Source organism: Typopeltis vanoorti, chromosome 4, assembly GCF_054136105.1.
Source record: "Typopeltis vanoorti isolate ZY-2024b chromosome 4, IOZ_Tvanoo_1.0, whole genome shotgun sequence".
NCBI lineage: Eukaryota > Metazoa > Arthropoda > Arachnida > Uropygi > Thelyphonidae > Typopeltis > Typopeltis vanoorti.
In genome coordinates this window covers 11,452,869-11,475,350 of record NC_143552.1, presented here as the reverse complement: position 1 = coordinate 11,475,350, position 22,482 = coordinate 11,452,869, and the positions used below count along the sequence as shown (strand labels likewise).

Sequence of the window (22,482 nt, the reverse complement as noted above, 5' to 3'; positions counted from 1 at the left end):
AGTCTAGTATTTAGGTTTATGTGCTAGTTTAAACTAATTATTAGGTTTAATGATTTTTCTAAGAGACAATCACAAACCAGAGAGCTCAGAATTCTTGTGTAGAGGCTTAAGTGCTGTGAGGACATTATGATGGAGGTTTAATGGATTTTTTTACAACACTCAGAATGAATTAAATTAGAATTTAATACTCCTATATTTCGTCCTAGTCACTAGGACATCTACATGGATTACAAAAACAATTAATGTAACATGCACACTTTAACTGACACTTTATCTCTCTTAGAAAACGTTTTCCCCTCTGACATCTTAGATCTCTTTTCCTTTGCCATCAACTCAGGATATTTCTCTTGGAATAACAAAATCTACAAGCAGATAGAAGGAACCGCCATGGGTTCCCCCTCTCACCCCCCCCATGCCAATTTCTATATGGAAGATTTCGAAAAACGAGCCATAGACTCAGCCCCACTCAAACCTTCTATCTGGCTAAGATATGTAGATGATGTGTTCTTCATTTGGCCTCATGGCCCAGACACGTTAGACACCTTCCTCAGTCATCTCAATAGCCTACATCCAAGAATCCAGTTTACTATGGAAAAGGAAAAGAACAATTGTTTACCCTTCCTAGACACCTTAGTCACGCGCCTGCCCAATGATACACTTGCCTTCACTGTATACAGAAAACCCACACACACAGGCAGATACATTCACAAACTCTCCCACCACCACCCCTCACAACAATATGGCATCATTAAAACCCTTACCAAGAGAGCCCACAATCTTTGTTCCAGTGGAACCGCCCTCGCTAATGAGCTTAACCACATACACAGAACTTTCCTCTCCAATGGCTACAGTGCACACAGTATCAAAAAAATAATCAATTCCTCCCCCATTCCCCATCAATCTCGTCAACAAGAATTTAAAAATGCCATCACCATACCCTACATCCGAGGCACTTCGGAAAAAATAGCCAAGATACTTAAAAAGTATAACCTACACACAGCAAACAAGCCCTACCGCAAACTTGCTACCCTTATCCGTTCTACGAAAGATCAGCTCCCCCCCCTCTCTCTGCCTGGAGTTTACAAAGTACCCTGTTCTTGTAAGCTTGCGTACTTTGGACAGACAGGCAGATCAGCATCCATCCGCCTGGAGGAACACAAGTCGTACATCGTTAAACACAACTATGGCCATTCAGGCTTGGCTGACCATGTTTTGGACACCACCCACAGAGTATCATGGAAGAAAACCACCATGCTCCACCACAGCAAATTCAAGAAAGAGAGACTTTTCTTAGAAGCAGCAGCAGCTCTCAGAAACCAACCAAATCTTAACAAATACGGTTGCATTAAGCTTCCGAAGATTTGGGAAACACTCATCACCAGAGGTCCCACCATACATTCCAGGCCACCTACTACCGCCCTTAGAGGGCGCTTCACCTAGATAGGACTTTAGTGTCACCCACGTGGTTGGGCTTAGTATTGTAAGTTTTTGTGTGCATGTTACATTAATTGTTTTTGTAATCCCCGTAGATGTCCTAGTGACTAGGACGAAATATAGGAGTATTAAATTCTAATTTAATTCATTCTGAGTGTTGTAAAAAAATCCATTAAACCTCCAACATAACAGAGAGCTCAGAAATACAATGCAATTGAACAAAACAGATTTAATGTTTGGTGCTATTCTTTTTAGACATATATGTATCTATTCCTTAACACAATCTGTTTACATTTTCCAAGAAAGACTTATCTTTTATTAAAAAAGTAAAAGAGATGGTTTAATGGTCAAAGCTAGATAACTGGGAGGAGACCTCAGTATCCACATAGTCTTTTAATGAAGACAAAGAACCAACAGGGTTTCTGATGTAATTTCCCATCCTTACCTCATGGTGCACCCTGTTAGTGAGTCTATCTGGATACTGAAGAAACATGGATGGGCTGCAGTTTGGGTCCAACCAAATTGCATTCTTTATTGACATAAACAACAATTGTATGGTAGTACAAGCTGGCTGGACATTGCCTAGTCAAATAAGCTCCCTGCTGTTTTGTTCAGGAAACTAGGGTCATAAACTGGAACAAATTCAAATGGAAAAGAAGTGGAACTAGCAGAACAATTATACTAGTACAACATCGAGATAAGTGGTATTACTGAAATGAAAAAGTCAAAAGCAGTTGAAATTCTTCTAAATAACAACTACGATATTTTATATATTTAGTCAGTGATTATCACAGAAAGGAAGAAGTAACTATAGTCTTCAACATCAAACATAAAAATAATCTTCTTGAATGGTAGTCAATATTGAGTAGAGTGATGTCAGTAAATCTCAAAATGGGGAATTAGACAATGTTACTTATTTGTGACTATGCTCCAACACAAGGTTTTACTAAAGAAGAAGTGGAGGAATCTTTTGAGTCATTAGAGAAGGCAGCTAAGATGGGTTAAGAAAATTTCTAGAAAAGGACACAGCTAATAATAATGGTAAGTGCCTGCTGGATTTCTGTTCACGACATGGATTAGTCATCATTAACTTCATGTTCAGACAAAGATATGAATAAATATATATCGAGAAAAGATACAGGAACAGGAAAAAGTCTCACTGACTACATTATTGTTGAGCGCAATATCTTCATCCTGGTTCAGGACACAGAGGAGCACATACAGTATTCAAAATATGAAGTGATCACTATTTAGTTTTGAGCAAAATAAAACTGAATATTATACAGAAAATAAAAATATGTAAAAAAGTGTTTAAAAAAAGAACTGAAGTTGAGCGACTTTCATAGGAAATCTGGAGACATAAGTACACAAATACTGCTTGAAGAAAAATGAAGTGTGATAACAATAATTAAACCTTCAAGAGTCAGGGGCAAACTCTGAAGAAAATAATGGCATCCAATGAATTAAGCATGTGGTAAAGTTATCTCTGAGGAGAAAAATCACAACTCCATGGTAGGTTTAAGAAGTGAGAGAAGTCTTGAAAAAGAAGAAAGCATATATAAGTTCCTACCAAGTAAGTCAGCAAATGACAAGAGAATACAGAGAAAAACAGAAGAAAGCAAGCAGTGTGTAAAAATATCTAAACAAAAGTCTTGGGAAGATTTTAGTAAGAACACAGAAAACAAATATCAGGAAGGTGGCAAAATGGAGGCTATTGAAAAAGCTTAGAAATGGAAGAAAGAGTACTGTAAAATGAATCCTAGATAATAAAGACAATATGAAGATATCCTAGATGTTCAAAGTAATTATTTTGAAAGACTGTTAAATGCAGAAAAGTTGTAAAAATATTCAAGAGCAATATCAGGTGAGGAATAAACATCAGAAGTACTGTAACGGTGACTGCAATTACAAACAAAATACAAGAAGAATGATTAAGATGGTATGGACCGTAATGAGGCAAAATGAAAAATATGAATGACGAAGTATCATGATGATGGAAATACAAGGAGGAAGAAGTGGAAAGATAATGTAGAGGAAGATCTGAAGGAGAAATATGGACATAGACAACAGAAAAAAATTTCTTTCGAATATGAGAGTAATGAGTCAAAACACTAAACTAGCTACATACAAGCTAATATTCAAACCAATTTTAACTTATGGACTGAGAACCGGATTAGAAATAAAACACTTGATTAAAGAGCAGAGACCACAGAGAGTTCCAAGAAAGATTATGGGAGTGAACAGATGGCATCTGTGGCAAATCAAAATTTCTATATAAAGCAACAAAGATAATAACCAACAAGAAAGAACAGTCTCGCAGCAAATTTCAACAGCAGTCATCCCCTTTATGGGTTCAATTTCCACCAAAATTGTGAGATTGTTCAAGGCCCATAACATTAGGGTTGTATTTAAACCAACTACTAGCATCAGACAGGTTCTAAGATCTCCTCAAGACAGTGTTCCATTTTATAAATATCAAGGTGTGTATAATATTCCATGCATGTGCGGTTTTTCCTGCATTGGACAAACTTCGAGAAGCCTGGAAATAAGACAGAAAGAGCATGTTGGCGATGTAAATCACAACACAATGATCACACCTCAGGGTTAGCACATCACTTTTCAACTTCGAACCACACTATAGACTGGAATAACAGCTCTATGCCCTACGTAGACGAAGATTACAGACATCGATTATTTAAAGAAGCAGCAGCAGCAGTAGTGCTATGTACAGGCAGCAACCTAAACAGAAATCAAGGGGCCATACTGAATGATACTTAGAAAAATCTAATTAATTCCCTCAGTTCAACAGAACTACAGTATGCGAATAATCATATTACTTGTTTGCATGTAACGCGTGTTCATGATACTGAGTAGAAATGTTATGCGAATGTGTTACCTTAGCTACCTAACAGGTACTAACGTTTTTTTGCATTAAACCTTTTTTGCATTTATCATTTTTTTGTACTGTGCAAGCCTTGAAAAAGCTAGTCAGTTATTAGCAAAACCGGTAGGCAATATTGTACGAACATACGTACGAATTAAAAATCTATGGTCAGTTTAACAATAAGTCTTATATTTTGTTACTTAAAGGCTTTTATAGTATTGATGTAGGGGAAATGCTTCAGCACTTGGCTGTAGGGGACAGAACATGGATTACTTAAAGCCTACTTAAAGGCTTTTATAGTACTGATGTAGGGGAAATGCTTCAGCACTTGGCTGTAGGGGACAGAATATGGGGTCATCCGTGTAAATTGGGTAAAAGTGTGGTTAGCAAAGGCAGGAGGAGCTCATCAAGGTGCCCATGCAATGATGATGATGATGATAATAATAATAATAATAAAAGACATATAAGCACGATAGCCTTCACATAATTTTATGAATTATACTGCTATACTTTATCTTATGGTAGAGATCTGTGCTTGACATTTTTTTAAATGGGGGGGGGGGAAACCACTGAAAAATAGGCATTACAAGAGGGTAAAATGCTGCATTTATTTGCTCAATTGCTTGATTTATTCACAATTTTACTGATAACATTATCCATTCATTGTACTTACATGACCAACCTTGAAGTGCTCAAGCTTCAAGATTATTTACAATAAGTGTCATAAACACTGATCTCACCATCCTGGAATAGGGCAAACCTAGTCACTTTCAATGCTTTTGAATCACGGCTCTGTCATTTTTCTCAGAACACAGTCCTTAATTATTTTTTCTTCACATTTAGTGATGCTCAACTTAACAGTGAAGATCAGATTCCTGTTTCTGGATTGTTAATCACATCACTTGTACAGCATCTTCAACTTCTAGAAAACCTGCCATCTTTTTGATTGTGAAATATCAAGGAATAAACTTAGAAGATGAGTATCATGCAATTCCTGATGGAAGAAACTACTGTGACAGATTGTGTAGTAGCACATGTAGATGTGGAGACAAGCTTCTCTCAAATAACTGAGAATTCCAGAAAACCATATGGCAAGTTTGAATGTCCAGAGACTTCAGCAACATGACACCATACAGACGACAAGGGGCACATTGTCGTCTGTATGGTGTCATATGGAAAAAAAATTAAATAAAATAAAACCAACAAAGAATGCAAAACATCACACAGTACATAATATAAAACACAATTAAAAAGAAAACATCTAAATAAATAAACACAGGATAAGTTATATAATACAAACAAAAGAGGCAAATATACCTTCATCCAGATAACCTAATTTCTTCCTGTAAATTTCATGAAATTTTATACATTATAATTATAATACAACTGTTACAAATATTGCAACGAAATGAAAAGCAAAAATACAATTTGTTTTTGTACTCAACTAATAGTTCAGACATGGTGGACTATAAACAGAGGGAACTCCTGTAGCATAATCAAGAGAGTGTTCCAGTGAGTTGTTGCATGAATACACTGGCAAAAGATCATCATGAGAAAAGCACACTATCACAGAAGTCTGTTCTGTGTGCCGCCAAAGTAATGAACACAGACAATTCCTTACCTCAAGCTATTGCCCCCCCCCTCCAAAAAAAAAAAAAAAAACAGATAAAAATTATCACCATTCAGAGAAATCATGAGGGAAATATAAAGAGAAGAATATGCATCTGATCTGCTGGCACACATACACACAAATGATGTTTCGACAGGGAATAAACTCACAGTATGCAAGTTACAAAATCAGAAGGTGGAAGTAACTATGTCATACCTGCTAAAACAGCTTATAATAGTCTCTATCTGGTATTGCTTCAATTTGGAGCAATTAATTGGAGTCATCCCATTTTGTGAAAATGGGATTGTTATGAAAATTTCCAAGTGTGTTGATTTTCATTCATCATTCTGGATGAGAAAAACGTGAAAATTTTAAATTATAAACAAAAAAGAAAAAACATCATTTTAGATTGTCATACTTAAAGCCTACAAAGATCAATTAACGCCTCTAAACCGAAGAAGATGATAGACTTTTGCCAATTGTATAAGACTTTTGTAGCAATCATTCTGCAAATTATTATAACTCAGCCTTTAACTGATCAGAAGACAAAGTGACTTTAATTGCTCAAGACATGTTCATTGGATGCAAAAATGCAGAGCAAGAAGCAAGTATATGATAGAAGCTACACAAAATGTTGGTTTGAGAAACTGGTAGTCTACCCAACAAACTTCCTCGTTGGTGACAAATCATACCATCACAAATATGGACATTTCTGATGAATTAGCGAATGGAGCTTGTGTCAACTGACAAGAATTGAATCCGAAAATTATGAAAATTGAATTAGAAAATTTCACTGTGTACAGGCAGTATGTTTGGAATAACAATAAAACAACATCAGTTAAATGGTATCACTTTACCCCAATTCTGGCTTGTGCTATAACCATTGATAAATCTCGAGGAGAAAGTTTTGATTTGGTTGTGTATGGATGAAAAGAACCAAGAGCAGTCATTGGTTTCAACACCTTATCCATAGTAACTGATATAAAGAGATTCCACTTTGTTTCTCCTAATGGACAAGACGACCTTTCATCATGGATTGGGAAATATGCAATTGACAATGCCTCTCCAAAAGGAATTTGAAGGTTTAGCAAATAATCCATTGAGAATCGTATAACACTGTTTACTCAGATCTTTCAAAGACAGAAAAGCATATTAATTCATTCTTTCTCTTAATTGTCAATCTTCCAGCTCATTCCAAAGATCTCATGGATGCAGTTGCTCAAAACATGTTTAATGCTCTCTGAAATTTGGCTAAATAAGAAGTCTGTTCTTCTGCCTTATACCAGTGACTGTACTGCACTGGTGAAGAAAAATAATCAGATACCAATTATTCTGAATGGTGACTTCAACAGTGATTTCTCTGATGCTAATTTGCAGGTCCTCTGTAAAATTTCGATGTTCCCAAAATATAAATGATCAAAAACATTGACCTTTTACAGTGGAAATACACCCATATTTCCTTGTACAAATGTATCTATTTTTCTATGTAAAGTTAGTTACCTGTGTAAAAAACAAAATAAGCCCAAAGGGAATTAACTCGTTCATTGTTCAAGAAGAGATGTGGAGGTAATGAAACCAAGAGAAACGCCAAAGAGTGCCTTTTGAAAATTGTTTACAAATTCCGTCGCAGGTGACCTTCAAGGTCAATATTGAAAGGGCGCAGTGGGAATCAAAAGGAAAGTCCCGTAGGTAGGATTAAGGAGGTAAAGAGGGAAAGTAAGATTTTGTCGGTGAAAATTCGAGAACCATTAAGTCGCATGTTATTATCCAGGGTTCTCATAACTACGCACAAGACTTGCTCGGGGACATTACGGGTCCAAAAACTTAATCCATTGGCGATTAAAAGGTGTGGATCTGAGATGAAAAGGGCTTACTTTTTTTTTTTATCTGGAGTGATCCATCCACAAGAGATCGAGAGGTGCCGTTAGTTCCGTAGGGGAAGACTGAGATCCATCCACTGAGAGCCACTCAAGTTGCAGCCGTAGATATCTGGAGGCAATAAGCCAAGGAGAAATCTTGACGTATTGGACCTGAAGCTATGCCGCTCTGTTGAGTAAGTGTATGCCCTGACCTACACATTTCTTCGCCAAGCAGTTCAAGACGCCGGAAAGCCTACCCTATATCCCGCTAGCTGTCGAGATTATTCTTCGATGCCCTGTGACTCCAAGAGAAAGATTCCAAAAACATGGAACGGAGGAGAGACCCCTCAAGCACCAGAAAAGGAATAAGGAAAGGAAAATACATGCAAGATGGGAGGAGACCCACGTGAGTCCATCTTTTCATTAAATGTCTGTGAATTAAGTGAAAATTCCCTATCGAATTGTTAAGTTATCTAACTAGGGGTAGTTTTAATGTGTAATCATTACTCGTAAATGTGTGTAATTACTGACGAATGAAACATGAACGCAGTTAACTTCCCACGGAAGAAGTTGGGCTATTGAATTTCTTTTGATAACTAAATGTGTGCTTGTGTTAATTCTTGTTGTTGAAGTATTTACCTGCTATCATATTATAGGAATGGTTAGAACTTGATGACATAAATTGTACCAATGTAATTACCAGAGTTTTAACTAAGTGTTCAAGAAAAAAATAAGATTCTGAGATATATATATATGTGTGTGTGTGCGTGTGGTGCCTGAATGAAGCTAAGTTACGATTGATATGAGCACCAAGGATATCTATGATGTATACGATATTTCCTAATAGTTGTGATATAAAATAGGTTTATTGGAGATTTAATTAAGTGAGTGCAAGAGAATATACTAGCAATCAAATTTAAGTGATCTTTTAAGGCTAAGAAATAGTCCTCTGTGAACCAAACTTGTATTTTCATGTAATGTGTACAAATATTAGACCATTAATTAAACTTGTTTGTTATTATTATTTAAAGTGTTGTCAGATCCAATCTTTTGCAATGCACTGATCCCAAAAAACACAATTCGGACTTGCAAACGGGAACCCGAAGGCTAGAAGTGATTTAAGATAGGTAGCGAATATTTTGCCATGACTGCAAAAACCGAGGCGAGGATAAGATATAGCTAATTCTTGATCTACTGGGGTATGAAAGCGTTCTTTTGCCTATACTTCATGGGTGCAATCATTAAACAAATAAATATCTGGAGATTCTAGGCATGAGAAGGAATACTTAAGGTAGATCAATAAAGAGATATTAACAGTATATCTACAAATTAGAAGTAGCAAGTAACCAATTATAAATATTTTACAATGGCACAGCACTACATTACACTTCTTCAAGTTTCTAAAAGAATTTAGGGTTCACTATGAACACAAAACGTACTATAGCAAATGTTGAAAGTTTTTCTACTTGGTTATATTATAAATTAAAGATTCCAGGAAATTATATTCTTGGTTTAATCCTTTATCCAAGTGTAAGCAAACAAAGTTTGCACATGAAGTAACTTCACATGCACAACTATCTCTAATCCAGAGTATTTTAGTAATAAGGTGTGACACTTTTTGTCTACTTGTATATGGAAATATGACATCTGCATTACTCCAACCTTCGTATCACTGCAGGCTCTGGCTCCCGCTGATGAGACCTCAATAAAGGTCGAAACCAGTCTGGGTAGTGACCTTTCCCATAATGCATAGCATTATACATGTCTGTAAGGATATGTGCTTTGCATTATGGGATACTAAGGTAAGTGATGTGAAATCATCAGCCTCTTTATATGAGTTGCCAGCTGTGAAGTTACTTCACGTGCAAATTTGTTTGCTTATACTTGGATAAAGGATTAAACCAGGAATATAATTTCTTGGTATCTTTAATTTATACTACTATAGTAATGACAAGAAGCAGTATACTTCTACAGTTAGTTTTTCAGTGTGGATTACATGATTTGCAATCGCAGTTCTATCTCATATTTTAGTTACCACAAATCAATTGTATCTTGCACTCCTGTAATCTAATAAATCAATTAAAAATAATAACTGTTTATTTTCTTTATTTCACAAAAACTACATTCTACAGAGATGTTTCACATAGAACATCATTTGCATATGACTGGCACTTTTTTCCCCCTCTCAAGACATTACTTTTCTTCCGTCCAGTTTACTTGCTCTGCACAAATGCACTCAACAGAATATTGCTATCAATAAATTAAAGATACCAAGAAATTATATACTTGGCTTAATTCTTTATAAAAGTGTAAGCAAACAAAGTTTGTGCCTGAAGTATTTTCAAGACTGGGGCAACTTGTGGCAAAGGTGGTACTGAATTCACATCACTTGCCTTGGTATCCCATGATACAAAGCACATCTCCTTGTAGACATGTATAATGCTATGAGTTATCAGAAGGGTCACTACCCAGACTGGTTTCAACCTTTACTGAGGTTTCATCAGTGGGAGCCAGACCCAGAGGTGATACCAAGGTTGAAGTAATGCAGAAGTCATACTATAAATTAAAGATACCAAGAAATCATATACTTGGTTTAATCCTTTATCCAAGTGTAAGCAAACAAAGTTTGCACCTTGGAAAGTTTTTCCAAGTGGAAAAACTTTAAACAACTAACTATCTCTAATCCAGAGTATTATAATAATAAGTTGTAAATATATAATAATAAGCCCCAGTCCAGAAAATACTTTAGGCGTAAACTTTGTTTGCTTACACTTGGAAAAAGGATTAAATCAAGTACAGGCGGTCCCCAGGTTACGGACGACCCGAATTATGATCTCACAAGGCACCTCATAAGGATAATTAATAATGAAATTAATAATTTGGGAACTAGTTTGTTTACATATGCAGAAGAAGTTTACTAGTTTAAACTTCTAAACTAGTAAAACTTTTAAACTTCTTTTAACTAGTTTGTTTACAGATGCAGCATCTTTACGTTAGCAGCTAACACAGGAGTTTTATTATTATTATTACCGTATATGCGCTGTTCATCAGGGGATTCGAGTTATGTACAAATCCAACTTAAAGACATTCTCAGAAACATATCTCGTTCGTAACCTGGAGACTGCCTGTATATAATTTCTTGGTATCTTTAATTTATAGTATAACCAAATGGGAAAAAACCTTCAGCAGCAGAATATTGCTCTCGATTTGGAGTGCTACACCTAAGATCCCCTCCAGAAATTCTTGATGTAGTTCAATTGTTTGATGACTCCATCTCTCTCTCACAGATTCTTTTCATATTTCGCTGGGCACTGTTCAGCAAAACTAGCATTCATTATGCCTTCCCCACACCATCCCATTTCTGCTAAAGTACAGGAACATGAGCAAGAGCTACTCAATATCCTTAAAAGCTGAACTGCAGATTCACCACATCTGGTACTCTGAGTCATCTTTAATTCCATCTACATCAGTTCTGTGGTATAGCTTTCCACAAGAAGTATTCCTCATGAATCTGTTGATATTCTTCTTGACCAACTGGTCAAGAAGAATATCAACAGATTACTTTACAAACCCTGGCCTTCACATGGTATTTGTTTGCTATAGGTCTTGCAGCTTATCATGTGTGGGAATGATATAAAAACAATAACATAGTCAATGAGACTTTTCTTCTCTCTTACTCTCCAAGTGAATTTTTGCATCTTTATTTGCAAACATGGTGTCAGAGTGACTGTAACATTTCTATATGTCTTGTATTCATCTCCTAGTCTGCTGTTTAGATCTTCAATAAGCACCAACTTTTCCTTTATGTCAGCTGCCTTCTCTAATCACCTGAAATATTATTATTATTATTACACCCACCATGGAGTCGACAGACTCATTGTGGAAGGTTCATTCAACTGAAAACATATTTATCATATGAACAGGGGTGGGAAACCTCTCGCCCGCGAGTCTATTTTAATTCGCCCTTTGCTGATGTACTCATATGTACATGTAAATAAAATTTTATAATAATTTAAATTTAAATAATTAAATATACAAAATCAAAAATAACTATATTACATAAAATATGATCGTCATATGTCTGGCAACCATCAAATCGAGACCAGCCATTAAAATAAAAAGAAATCAGGAGCATTTCTTGCGGGCAAAGTTCAGACTTTCTCTGATTGGTTGCTTCTCAATTTTCCCGAGTGTCAAAACATGTAGACTTTTGACTTTGTTTTTCTCATGCAGTACTGCGAGTGCCTTGTAATTAGCCAGTTGACAACTTTATTCAATTTATTTTTTTAAATGACAAGTTGTAGTGAAACGCGTAAAAGAAGTGGTGAATGTGCTCTGTTTTGTGAAAAATGGACAGAACTATACTTCTTTATTGAAATTAATGACAAGTGCATTTGTCTTATTTGTAACGAACATGTTGCAGTTTACAAAAAATATAATCTTGAATGGCATTATTTGAGTAATGCATAAGAAATATGAAAATTTAAAAGAATCGTCTATTGATTCTGGGAAATTCCCTTCTTTAAAAAATAACACCTTGAAAATAGCTTCTCAGTTTACTACTACTTATCAATGCGAGCAATTTTTTTCAAAATTAAGTCTGGCAAAAAATCGCCTTCGTACAAAACTCACTGATGAAAATCTTGCCAATGAACTATGAGTAGCCGTCCCATCGAGGGCAGCTAATATTTCTAAGCTTTCACAAAAAAAGCGGTTTCAGCCTTCTCACTAAAAAGTTGAAGATTAAAGGTAAGCTTCATTAACTTTGATGAAATATTTATTATGCTATTATTGTTTTAATAAAGTTCTCAGTTAAAATAAAATAAATATCATTTTTTAAATAAATTAAATATAGCCATTGCTTGATTGTTATAATTATATGTCTACACAATTCTAATTAAAAGATACCATATCAGATGAGAATGTTGCACATTTACTTATTGAGATATATATTGCACACTGCATACACTATATATAAGAGTCAAAATTTTCCAGTCGCCCGTGGAAGTTTTTAAATTAGCAATTTTCGCCCTCGATACTAAAAAAGGTTCCCCACCCCCTGATATAGAATTTTAAAATCCTTAACACTCCTTGCATTAACACATTCTGGTAAAGCATTCCATTTGCTGACAATTCTCCATGTAAAAAATCTTATCCTCATACACCCTTCTTCACCACACTTTTACATAACTTCCAGGAATGACCTCTGGTTCTTCCCCTCTTACCTTCTACTCTTTTTATAATCCCCTCTGGATTAATCTGATAAAATCCTCTCACTAACTTAAATGTCTCTATCATATCTCCTCTCTTCCTCCTATCCATCAAACTCTGCAATCCACATTTCTTCCAACTTTCTCGATAGTCAGCATTCTAAAGTCCTGATATTGTTTTAGCCACTCACCTCTGGACCCTCTCCAATGTCTCCACATCACATTGAAAACCAGGTGACCAGATCTGAGCACAATAGTCCAAGTGTGGTCTGACCAGTGCTTTATACAACCACTTCCTTATCCTTACATGCTAGAGTACTAACATGTAAGGATGTTATCACAGCAGCTACAATTTGCAGCCTTTGCAACACTAGCAATATGGCCACTAAACTTCAGTCTACTGTCAACCATCACTCCCAAATCTCTAATCTCACCCACTTCCTGCAGTGGGTGAGATTATTTAAAGAAAACAGATACAAAGCATCTTGACACACATTTTAAAAGGAACATAAAGACAACACCTGCTCTAAACTAGATTATACATACACAATACATGCCATCTTCTAAAACAGTCTACGACCCCAGAACCTTCTCCTGACAGAGATTCAAGACTGCCAGAACCTTCTCTCTCCATTCTGGTTGTATATGGTTCTGCTGTCAGTGTAGTTTACACCTGTTTCGTGACAAAATAAACTGCATGATCAGAAATAAAAACAAACTTATACAGTGTGGATAATCCTGAAGTGGACACATCATGGATAAAGATCACTTCATCAGAGAGAACAAACCAAAGTTACTGCACAAATCTAATTTAAATTGCAAAGACTGCTTTTGGAAACTGCTCTAGACACTTGATATATGCAACACAACACTCATCACATTAAGTGTGTGACTTTGTTTTCTAGTACATTTCAGTTTGTCTTTCCTGAGTATGTCTTAAGTATATAGATAATGCAAACTAGAGCTATCAAAACAATAGAGTGTAAATCCATATTTATTCATATTTATGAATTTAGGGACAAAAAAAAACACACGTGTTGAAAAGATTATTTTACTGATTAATAATAAAATAATAACTTGACGTTTCGACCCCTATATTGAGGTCATCATCAGAAGGATACATGTGTATAAGAACCAAGCTACAAGTTGTTGCACTCTATACAGGTAAATTACATCTACATTGTTAACTAATCTTTTTTCTTAGCCTGTCCTCTAGTGATAAAAAAATAAAAAAAAAAAAAATACAATAAACTCTGCTGAAGTCCTCACGTCCTAGGATTCTTCTGGAATTATACAGTTCATATTTATATATTACGATTATCTTCTGGATTTGTACAGTAAGGTTGCTTAAACGTGTGGACAGACTTATGTGTTCGTCGAACATGTTGTTTATTATTTTAACGGTATAATAGAACACAGAAACTAAGTAAATAATTAATTTATTCACTTGATGCTGATATTTCGCTGGTATTATAACCAGCATCTTCAGAGCACAAAAACACTGTTTGTCACAATACGCGAGACTAAAACAACATGGTGTACATTAACAAAATTGTAGCAGCAACACAAAGACCATGTGGGCCATGTGGCCAAATGGGCTCCCCCCTTTCTCCCCCCCTAGCCAACTTTTACATAGAACACCTGGAAAAACAAGCAATCAATACAGCCACTCTCAAACCAACACTTTGGCTACGCTATGTTGATGATGTGCTTGCCATTTGGCCACATGGCCCTGAGACATTGAAAACATTCCTAGCACATTTAAATAGCCAACACCCAAAAATCCACTTTACTATGGAACCGGAAGCCAACAACTGTCTGCCCTTCCTGGATACACTCATTACACGTCTCCCAGATGGTTCCTTATCATTTTCAGTTTTCAGAAAACCCACACATACAGGCAGATACTTACACAAACAATCACACCATCATCCTTCTCAACAATATGGCATTTTAAAAACGCTAACCCATAGAGCGAGAGCAATCTGTTCAAATGACAAGGCTCTTACTGCTGAACTGACTCACTTACGCCACACCTTCTTGGCCAACGGCTACAATCCACAAAAAATAAACAAAATACTAAACACTCCTAAGAAACCCCTCCCACCATCCACCACAGAGAACTACAACAAAACAGTCACCATCCCTTACATTAAAGGCACATCCGAAAAGATCTCAAGAATTCTCATTAAACATAAACTACGCACTACATTCAGACCATGTAGCAAATTAGCCACCCTCATCCGCTCACCCAAGGACAGCATTCCTCCTTTATCACATCCAGGAGTCTACCAAGTACCCTGCTCATGCAATCAAGCCTACTACGGTCAAACAGGAAGAACTGTGAATATCCGCATCAGCGAACATAAACGATACGTCCGGAAATATCATTATGGGAAGTCGGGCCTAGCAGACCATGCTCTGGATACCCCTGCACACAGGATCAACTGGAAAAACACAAAAGTACTACACAGAAACCCATATAAATCAGAGAGATTGTTCTTAGAGGCGACAGAAGCCCTAAAACACACCCCAAATCTCAACAAATATGGCTGTATTAACTTGCCGAAGATCTGGGAGACAGTCATATTAAGGAAAAACTAGCACTTTTCTAGGACTCTAGCAATATATGATAGCGTTTTTTTTTTTTTTTTTTTTTTTTTTTTTCAGATAGAGGGCGCCAAAATCAGGACTCTAGTCTTTGTGTTGCTGCTACAATTTTGTTAATGTACACCATGTTGTTTTAGTCTCGCGTATTGTGACAAACAGTGTTTTTGTGCTCTGAAGATGCTGGTTATAATACCAGCGAAATATCAGCATCAAGTGAATAAATTAATTATTTACTTAGTTTCTGTGTTCTATTATACCGTTAAAATAATAAACAACAAGTAAGGTTGCTATTGAATGTTCAGGGGAAAAAAAAAAAAAACACTTCACCAAGTCTTCTTGTATTGAGATTTTTCTTTATGAAGGTTGCAGATGGGTCCTCCACATTCTTGGAATGGTTAGACCATCATTTTTATTCAGATTCGGATCGTGTTTAAGCATTTCCCGTTTCCTTGAATTTCCTCTCGAACCAGGTTTTGGTGCGGTGTTGGGACTTGGTACCTTTCCAATCAATTCTGTGGCGTGTTTGGGTCAGAAAGGCCGGTTTTTCCAAAATGGAGGTATTTTATGTGTCATTTGTGTTCATCCTTCCTGACTGGGATGGTTCGCCCTGTTTCCCCTATGTATGGTATGTTACATATGCATTGTATTTTGTAAACCCCTGGGTGGGCTAGGTGTGGCAGAGGATCCTTGGAAGAACTGAGTAGGTCTTAATTTTGTTGGGGATTTAAAGGTGGTTTTGATGTTGTATTTGTGTAGTGTTCTATTTTTTCATAAACGCCTCTAACATATGGTATAGCATTCTTGAAATCTTTTTTGTCATTAGTGGTATCTTTGTGGAGGATCTTGTGAATGGTTTTTATACTGTATCCATTTTTTATAAAGGTATGTTTGATGGTCTCATATTCATGGTTAAGAGCTTGTTCATTTGAACAAATAGTTTGAGTTCTGTGTTTAAGGGTGCTTATGATCCCTAGTTTTTGTGTTGGGTGGTGACAAGAAGTTTTGCGTATGTACTGGCCTGTGTGTGTAGGTTTGCGGTAAACTGAGAAGGAGAGACAGCCTGAAGGAAGATGTGTGACAAGTGTGTCTAGGAATGGAAGAGAGTTGTTTTTTCTATTTCAATAGTGAATTGGATGCGTTTGTGTTGTTTGTTCAGGTGGCTAAGGAATGTATTTAGTGCTTCGCGGCCATGGGCCCAAATGGCGAAAATATCGTCGATGTATATGAGCCAAATTCTGGGTTTTAGGCAAGCTGACTCTAGAGCTCGTTGCTCAAAATCTTCCATATAAAAGTTCCCTATTGTGTGTGTGTGTGGGGGGGGGGGGGGGGGGGGGGCATGGCTCTACCCTCTTTTTGAAGGTAAAAATTGTTTTGCCACACGAAATATCCGAAGCGGAGTACGTGGGCAAAGAGGGCCATGATGTCGTGTGGAAATATGTTTTATAAGAGCAAGATAGTATCACTGATTGGGACATTGGTGAAAAGGGAAGTTATGTCAAAGCTGACTAATAGATCTTAGTCGTTGAGTGTAATGTTTTTAATTTTGTTTATGAAATGTTGTGTATTTTTTATGTAGGAAGGGGAATGGCCAACCAATTCCTTGAGTGTGGCTGCTAATTTTTTTGCTAAGTGGTAATTTGGGATGTCGATTCTTTCCACAATTGGACGTAATGGTGTGTCTGTTTTGTGTACTTTTTAATGCTTTTAATTAATAAAGTGTAATGTTTTTAATTTTGTTTATGAAATGTTGTGTATTTTTTTATGTAGGAAGGGGAATGACCAACCAATTCCTTGAGTGTGGCTACTAATTTTTTGGCTAAGTGGTAATTTGGGATGTCGATTCTTTCCACAATTGGATGTAATGGTGTGTCTGTTTTGTGTACTTTTGGCAGGTCATAAATTCTGGGCACGCGGGCATACTGCGGTATTAACTAGAGCATAAATATTTAGCTATTATTTATTTCATTCCTTGTTAGTTATTTTTCCGGAAATATTCAACACTAATGTTAATAAGCATTTATTTATTTATACATAACAGATAAATGAATATAAATATTGACTGAATGAATATAGTTCCTTTAAAAGTGAAATTTGTAAAGAACAGTGATATCTACTTTGTACAAAAACAGCGAGGATTCTTCTGACATTAAAATATCATTTTTAAAAAAATAATGAAGAATTGTGGATTCACCTTGCTGCAACACCACCAAGACAAACAGGTTTAATCAATTTAACGGAGGTAGTAACAATATGCAGATGTACCAAGTAGAAAAACTGAATGCATAAAGTTCCATCACCTAAAAAAGAATACAAATTTTTTCTTAAGGTATGACATTCTTAATGACAGTAGTATGCTATATACAATAAATAGGAATCTCCTCTTAGTGGTAATCAAATAAGATAAATGAATTTATCAAAAGGCATGCTTAATAATCTCATCATAATATAGATATTAATCTGTATCACAATCATGCATGATGGATCAGTTTCACAGAATAGAGTGGATGAACTTATATGCTTCAGGTTTGTTACTGTAGACAGTGCAATCAGTAGTAATGAGTGACCACACAGTGTCCTTGTGGTTGTTCTAATTACAGCCAAAGCAACTAAGGTTATGAAGCCAGTGTATTATGTCTGTAAACTGCATTATGTTCTTCTGGCTCATTTGTCAGTTTAGTGGGGTGAAAAACTCTAGTTTCTTGAGGAAAAAACTTGTTACCTCCATATGAGACTAGCTAACTCATCTCCAGCTGGAAGCAACCCTAATGATGGTTGTCTGCATCCCAGATGATTCAAACATTGGTTTTCTAACCAAAGGCATTGTAGCAGCTGCACATGCAGTATGATAACTTTATGTGTAAGCTCTCTCTCTCTCTCATCAATAAATATAAGATTAATTTTTACTCAAAGTATTTTTATTTAATAGAAGTTCTGTTAGTTTGATAGAGAAATGCAATATCTACATTTAAGACAGCTTAATGATCAAATGTGATCAATGATTATTTTTAATGATCAAAACTCATGAGTTTAATGGAGTGAAACAGCACTGAGAAATTATTAAAAGTAATATTTAATGCTTCCAATATTTTGCCTCAGTTACAGAGACATCAGGGAGTGCAAAATAAGATCTGTAACACACACACACAGGCAGTGCAAACTAATTAAAATACATGGATGAAAGCCTACAGTCCTAACTAGGTGAGGCACCCTCTATGGACACATGTTAGCAGCCTAGGATCTAAGCTGGAATCGCGAAGTATTGGTGTTTCCCATATTTTCGGAAGCTTTATGCAACCGTATTTATTAAAATTAGGCTAATTTTTTAGAGCAGCAGATTCTAAAACTAGTCTCTCTCTCCTAAATGTACTGTGATGGAGCATGATGATCTTTTTCCAATTGATTCTCTGAGATGTATCCAAAGCATTGTCTGCAAAATAGACTGACCATAGTCATGACTGCAGATACATTTTTTATGTTCTCCCAATCAGACAGTAGCTGATCTTCCTGTCTGTCCATAGTAGGCCAACTTGCAGGAACAAGGAACTCTGCATACACCTGGAACTGAGAAGGGAGGGAATTTGTCTTTAGTGGAGCAAATAAGAGTAGCTAGTTTTAAATGAGGTTTGAAAGTGGTGCAAAGACTGTATTTCCTTAAGATACAAAAACCAAAAACATTGTTTTTGTTTTTCATTTCACTGTTGAGCTCTTCAATGAGATCAACAATGAAATGATTAACCTAGTTTCTCAACAACAGAACAACAGAAGTAAAAAAGACATATGATGTAGAATCACAATGGCAATGGAGGATTTAACAAAAATGAGACATTTCTTCTCTTCCTGCATAAATGAGAGAGAGATCCAAGAAAGCATGTGTCTGGAGTATTGCTTGTTATGCAAACACATGCTTTCTTGGATCTCTCTCTCATTTATGCAGGAAGAGAAGAAATGTCTCATTTTTGTTAAAGCCTCCATTGCCATTGTGATTCTACATCATATGTCTTATGATTCTACATCAATTATTCAAGTATAATACATATTTCATTATTTGTAAATATATTTATTGTGATGTATTGTGTGTTATAATATAACGATAATGTAAAAGTGTCCAAGGTTGAACGTATATGGAAATATTTAGAGCATTATGTAATTAATGCTAGGCTAAGGGGTGCTTAAGGGTCAAAGCTGTATAACTGAGAGGAGAACTCCACATAGCCTTTAAAGGAATGTGGAGAACCGACCAGGGCTTATGACCTAATGCCCAATCCTCACCTTCTCGTGGTGCACCCTGTAGGGTATCTATTTTGAAACTGAACGAACGAGGATGGGCTGGCAATTTCGGATTTAGCCGACCAAATTGTATTATTATTGGTTAAACCAAAATAAAAAATGATGGTACAACATAACAAAATTTCATGCCGGCTGGGGCGTCGCCTGGTTAAACAAGGCCCCCGTTGTTTTCGCCAGGGAACCAGGGCGAACGGCGAAAAGTCAGCTACTGGAACAAATCTGAAAACAAACCCCAACTCAACATCACCAGAGTTAAAGATCGGTACTATCAACGTAAGAAGCCTGAATGGCAAAGAAATGGAGCTAGCTGAGGAATTAGATAAGTACCAGATTGACATAATAGGGGTGACTGAAACAAAAAAGACCAAAACTGGCGAGATCTTTCTGAGCAATAAATATAAAATGTTATATTCAGGCAATGACAATCAAGGAAAAGAAGGAGTAGCCATAGTATTCAACACAAAATACAAGGCTAATCTTGAATGGCAGTCAGTCTCAAGTAGAGTAATGTGGGCAAATATGAGAATGGGGAACTGGACAATGAGACTTATTTGTGCCTATGGTCCCACAGAAGGTTCTACTAAGGTAGAAGTGGAGGAATTTTTTTGAGGCTTTAGAAAAAGCAACTGACACAATGAAAAAGGAAAAGTTGGTCCTTGTTGGGGATCTAAATAGCAGAGTAGGAAATGATTGTGAGACATACAAAAATATTTTGGGAAAATTTGGAGAAAAGAGCAAAGCTAATAATAATGGCAAATATCTGTTGGATTTCTGCTCAGGACATGGATTGGTTATTACTAACACCATGTTCCAACATAAAAATGTGCACAAATTCACATGGAGAGAAGAGGCTAGGAATAAGAAAAGTCTCATTGACTATGTTATTGTTGATAGTGATGTTTTCTCCCTGGTGCAGGACACCAGAGTGTGCAGAGGATTTGAAATTGGAAGTGATCACTATTTAGTCTTGAGCAGGATAAAATTGAATTTCATATTGAAAAGAATAACATGTAAGAAAGTTTTAAAGTGAATAAAAGTTGAGCAGCTCTCAGATGTGATCTGTAGACTAAAATACAGAAAGATTATTGAAAAGAAAATGAAAGAGTTTGAGAACAGGAATCAAATCTTGGAGATTCAGTGGTAAACTCTGAAGAAAACATTGATTAATTCTGCCAGAGAGACATGTGGTGAGATTGTGTGCAAGGATAGAAAAATCAGAACTCCCTGGTGGACACAGGAAGTTAAAGAGGCAGTGAAGGAAAAGAAGAAAGCATATCAAAAGTTCCTGGCAAATAAGTCAGCTTTTACTCTTACAGAATACAGAGACAAATGTAAGAAAGCTAAACAGCGTGTAAAACTAGCTAAACAAAAGTCATGGGAGGACTTTGGCAAGAATATAGAAAATAAATATCAAGAAGTTGGCAAAATATTCTGGAGGTTGTTGAAGAAGCTTAGGAATGGGGGAAAGAGTGCTGTAAAAGGAGTCAGAGATGATAAAGGTGACATGAAAACAGGAGAAAAAGATATCCTTCAAGTATGGAGTAATTACTTTGAAAAACTGCTAAATGAAACAAGCAGTGATGACAGCATAGTGATAAAAAACACTGACCAGGCATGCAGTCAGGAATACATATCCATACTTGAAGTAGAAAAAGCCATCAAAGGCTTGAAATGTGAAAAGGCAGCAGGTGTAGATGATATTCGACCAGAAATGCTGAAGTATGGTGGTATAAAAGTCTTACAGTGGCTGCACTGCATAGTTCAGAAAGCCTGGACAGAGGGACGAATTCCCGATGATTGGAGTAGAGCTCTCATAGTACCCATATATAAAAAGGGAAATAAAACAATGTGAGAATTACAGAGGTATTTCCCTACTGAGTGTTCCTGGCAAGATCTATGCAAGTATAAACGGTTGAGAAGAATTGTGGAAGAAAAGCTTGGTGAAGAACAAGCTGGATTCAGGCCAAATAGAGGCTGTCAGGATCAGATCTTCACTTTACGACAAATAGTCGAGAAAGCATGGGAATATAACAAAGATCTGTATTTAAGTTTTGTCGATTTGGAAAAGGCATATGACAAGGTGCCAAGAGAGAAGCTATTCAATACGCTGCAGTTATATGGTGTCAATGGGGCATGCAATACTTAGTCTTTATTTGAGTTGTAAGTCAGCAGTTAGAATGAAGGAAGTACAGGAAGATGGTTTAATGTTAAATCTAGTGTCAGACAAGGATGTACATTATCCCCTCTGTTATTCATTATCTATTATGGATCACATTATGAAGGAAAGTGGTATTAAACCTGATATCAAAATTGGAGATGTTAATGTCAACTCTTTGCTTTATGCGGATGATGTTATACTTCTAAATAAATCCGCTACAAGTCTGCAAGATTCTCTGACTAAATTGAATAGCTGTTGTAATAGATACGGTATGAAGGTCAGCAATAAAAAGACAAAGACAATGAAAATAGGCAGAATCATTGAAAATATCAACTGTGTTGTGAATGGAGAACCTGTAGAACAAGTAAAACATTTCAGCGTGCCTAAGTAAGGAAAAAAAATCGTGCCTAAGTAAGGCACGATTTTTACTG

General features: G+C 36.2%; 1 protein-coding gene across 2 annotated transcripts in view; it reads right to left on the bottom strand.

Moving 5' to 3' along the window:
- Positions 1-22,482, bottom strand: part of thoc5 (THO complex subunit 5) — a 514,059-nt gene that overhangs the window by 178,646 nt on the left and 312,931 nt on the right. For both annotated transcript variants that reach the window (XM_090391636.1, XM_090391637.1), the window contains one exon: positions 17,798-17,903. In XM_090391636.1, coding sequence (XP_090247762.1) covers positions 17,798-17,903 — 106 coding nt within the window. The remainder of the gene's footprint in view (positions 1-17,797; positions 17,904-22,482) is intronic.